Here is a 2,656-nt window from a genome sequence, read left to right as displayed (position 1 = left end):
CAATGACAACATATTGGATTTCTCAAAACATACATTTACATCTATTCCGGAGCAGGAGGAGGCATTTCTTCTTCATCGGTCTTTGTCATTTCTACTTGAGCAGGTTGAGCAGGTTGAACAGGTTGAGTAGGAGCACTGTTCTCGACTACCGCTGCCTCTTGAGGTGTATTGCTCTTACCATGATCAGTTCCACTTTGCTTATCTTCACAATTACACAACATAATCGTATCTAAAGTAACGATGAAGACATTCATGAACATTTTATTGATAACGAACGCCAAAACCACAGCAACAACAACAGGACCCACAGCCGAAATGAGAGGATGTCCCAACCATTCTGGCTGGAAGTAGATCATGTAGGCTACAAAGAACCCAGTTCTATGAATCAATCCTTCTTCCTACTCTCACATCAGACAATTGCTAATGGTACCCATCCAGATAAAAAGGGTAGATACAGACTTCAAGACACCAACAGTGAGCAAATTCGCTGCTAGCAACCCAAAACTGTAACAAGCAGCAGAGAAGAAGTTATTACCTCTCATAATCACACTAATATAGGCATTTCTGGAGATATACTTCATACACTTCTCCAAACATAACAAACAACAGTGGCAGCATTTAAACCCACACTTCACTAATGGATTCTTAGTATCAGGTTTGTTCAATTTCTGCTCCACATACATCATAATCGCACGTATCAATTGGATCAGGGCGATAATAAACGAACCATAGGCTGCTGAGCCCATGTGATAGGTGACTGTGCATAAGAAGGCTTGAGCCACCGTGAATGAAGAAATCTTCTCGTCCTTTCCCTTCGAGAAGTACCACTTTCCAATCGTTCCAGCCACTGTCATAATCCCAATAGCACTAATAAACTGTACTGACCAACAGAAAGCGAATAAGTGCCAGAAGGCAAGGATAACATCAGCGGATGTGGAGGCTGAGTAACTCTCACTCAACATTGTACAGTTCTGGTGCTGAACTGGATCTTCACACACAAGATTGGCAGCATTCGGAGCTATTTCTTACTTGTTAGAAGGATTCCTACGGATATAGGCTCCAATTGTTCCAATAATTTCATTTGTATAATCACTAACAGAGAGAGAAGATGAGAAGGCAAGACCCAAGGAGACTCCAAAGAAGAGGAAGAGAGCCAAGGAGACGATAGCAACAAGGAGTGGAACTCTAGCAATGAGGGAGTGAGAGGATAAATACAGGAGTAAGGAAGGAATAGAACCTAGAGCAGTAGATGCTTGTTTCAAGATAGAAAGAGATACATTCATAGAATTACCCATTGCAATGATTACGAAAAAGAGGATAACCGTAAAAGCAGTCATGACATATGCTGCAATGGCCCAGTAAGGTTGTGTAGCGTCAGTACTCATTAAATAATCAGGAATCTGGAATAACAATATTACACCCAAATTGTACTTGTTCAACAATAGAATCGAAAGTGACGTTTCCCCAGTGAAAGACCTTATCACCTTCATTGATAATGGCATCAGCTACAGCATCAATATGAAGAATGTCAGCAGCATAGTAAAGATAGAGAGTCAAAAACACACACAGAATAAATCCAACGATAACTACCGTCCAAAAAATGCATTTCGAACACATCTTAACGAATAACTAACAATCACGGGAATATTGAAAAAAATACCAAAAACACAAATCCCAGAACGAAAGACAGAAGAACTGCAAGTCCTAATACAACATAAGCGGATTTGATATCACTGAGATAGCGACCTACAAAGACTTGAACATTGAGTAGTGCATTAGTGATTATATCGTTATTGTTCGCCTGAGTCTTCGTCTGTTGAGTAACGACAGATTTGGCAAGACAAGAAGGAGAGGCAGGATCGATGTAACCAGGATCTGAAGGGTCGAGAGGACTCTCAGGTACGATACAATGAGCAGTTTGCTCATTGTCGGTGGTAACAATAGGCATGCATCGATTCCTAGAATGAAGGCAAATAAGATTGGAGACATCACAGTAGTTGTGTTCAATGGAACAACCCAACAATTTGAACATAGATTATCATGCATAGCGCGATATATTAAGTTAGTGCACTGAATGGCTTCTTCATATGGTGGAATACCGACAGCATCCTATTTATTAGAACCTCAATTCACGAAAACAGTATAATTATATGTACACACAACATCCATGGCATTAGGACATGTGGGAAGGCAGATTCCAAAGAGAGAAAAGGATGTATTCTAGGATTGATTGAACCAACTTGTTAATACCAAGGCCAGAGAAAAAGCAACATCTTCATTCACTTTGGGGTAATAGACTTGAGTACAGAGTCCCTTGTCACAACCATATGCTTTAGCTCCAGGATATGCCTTTTCACTGCCACAGACATCTCCGTTGTAGTCACGACCAAAAGAAAGACTACAATTGACAAGGCATTTATTAACTACGCTGCTGTATCAGCTGTGCGTCGTGCAGCAATAAAAATAATGATGGATATGAACCACATAACACAAAAAAGGATGAAGCAGAGAGGATCGGTGCAATGACGATCCGAAAAACTCACATCTAATGTTTTCTTTTTTCGGCAACAACAGCACATCACAGAAAGGATTCCCTTAGGATTGATTGATGGTTTGTATCTGTTAAATCAAAATAGTGACAAAAATGGTCATTATC

The 2,656-nt window shown here is 40.2% G+C and overlaps 1 protein-coding gene across 1 annotated transcript; it reads right to left on the bottom strand.

Moving 5' to 3' along the window:
- Window positions 1–41: 41 nt before the first annotated feature.
- On the bottom strand, window positions 42–434 carry JH06_5245 (hypothetical protein; the record flags this gene model as incomplete). The annotated part of the gene is made up of 2 exons (XM_014669356.1): window positions 42–378; window positions 409–434. 2 exons carry the CDS (start codon window positions 432–434, stop codon window positions 42–44), a joined length of 363 nt encoding a protein of 120 aa, XP_014524842.1.
- Between the last annotated feature and the right edge of the window lie 2,222 nt (window positions 435–2,656).

Source organism: Blastocystis sp. subtype 4 (genome assembly GCF_000743755.1).
Source record: "Blastocystis sp. subtype 4 strain WR1 chromosome Unknown seqid_0638, whole genome shotgun sequence".
Lineage (NCBI taxonomy): Eukaryota > Bigyra > Opalinata > Blastocystidae > Blastocystis > Blastocystis sp. subtype 4.
This window is presented reverse-complemented; position numbering and strand designations above follow the sequence as displayed.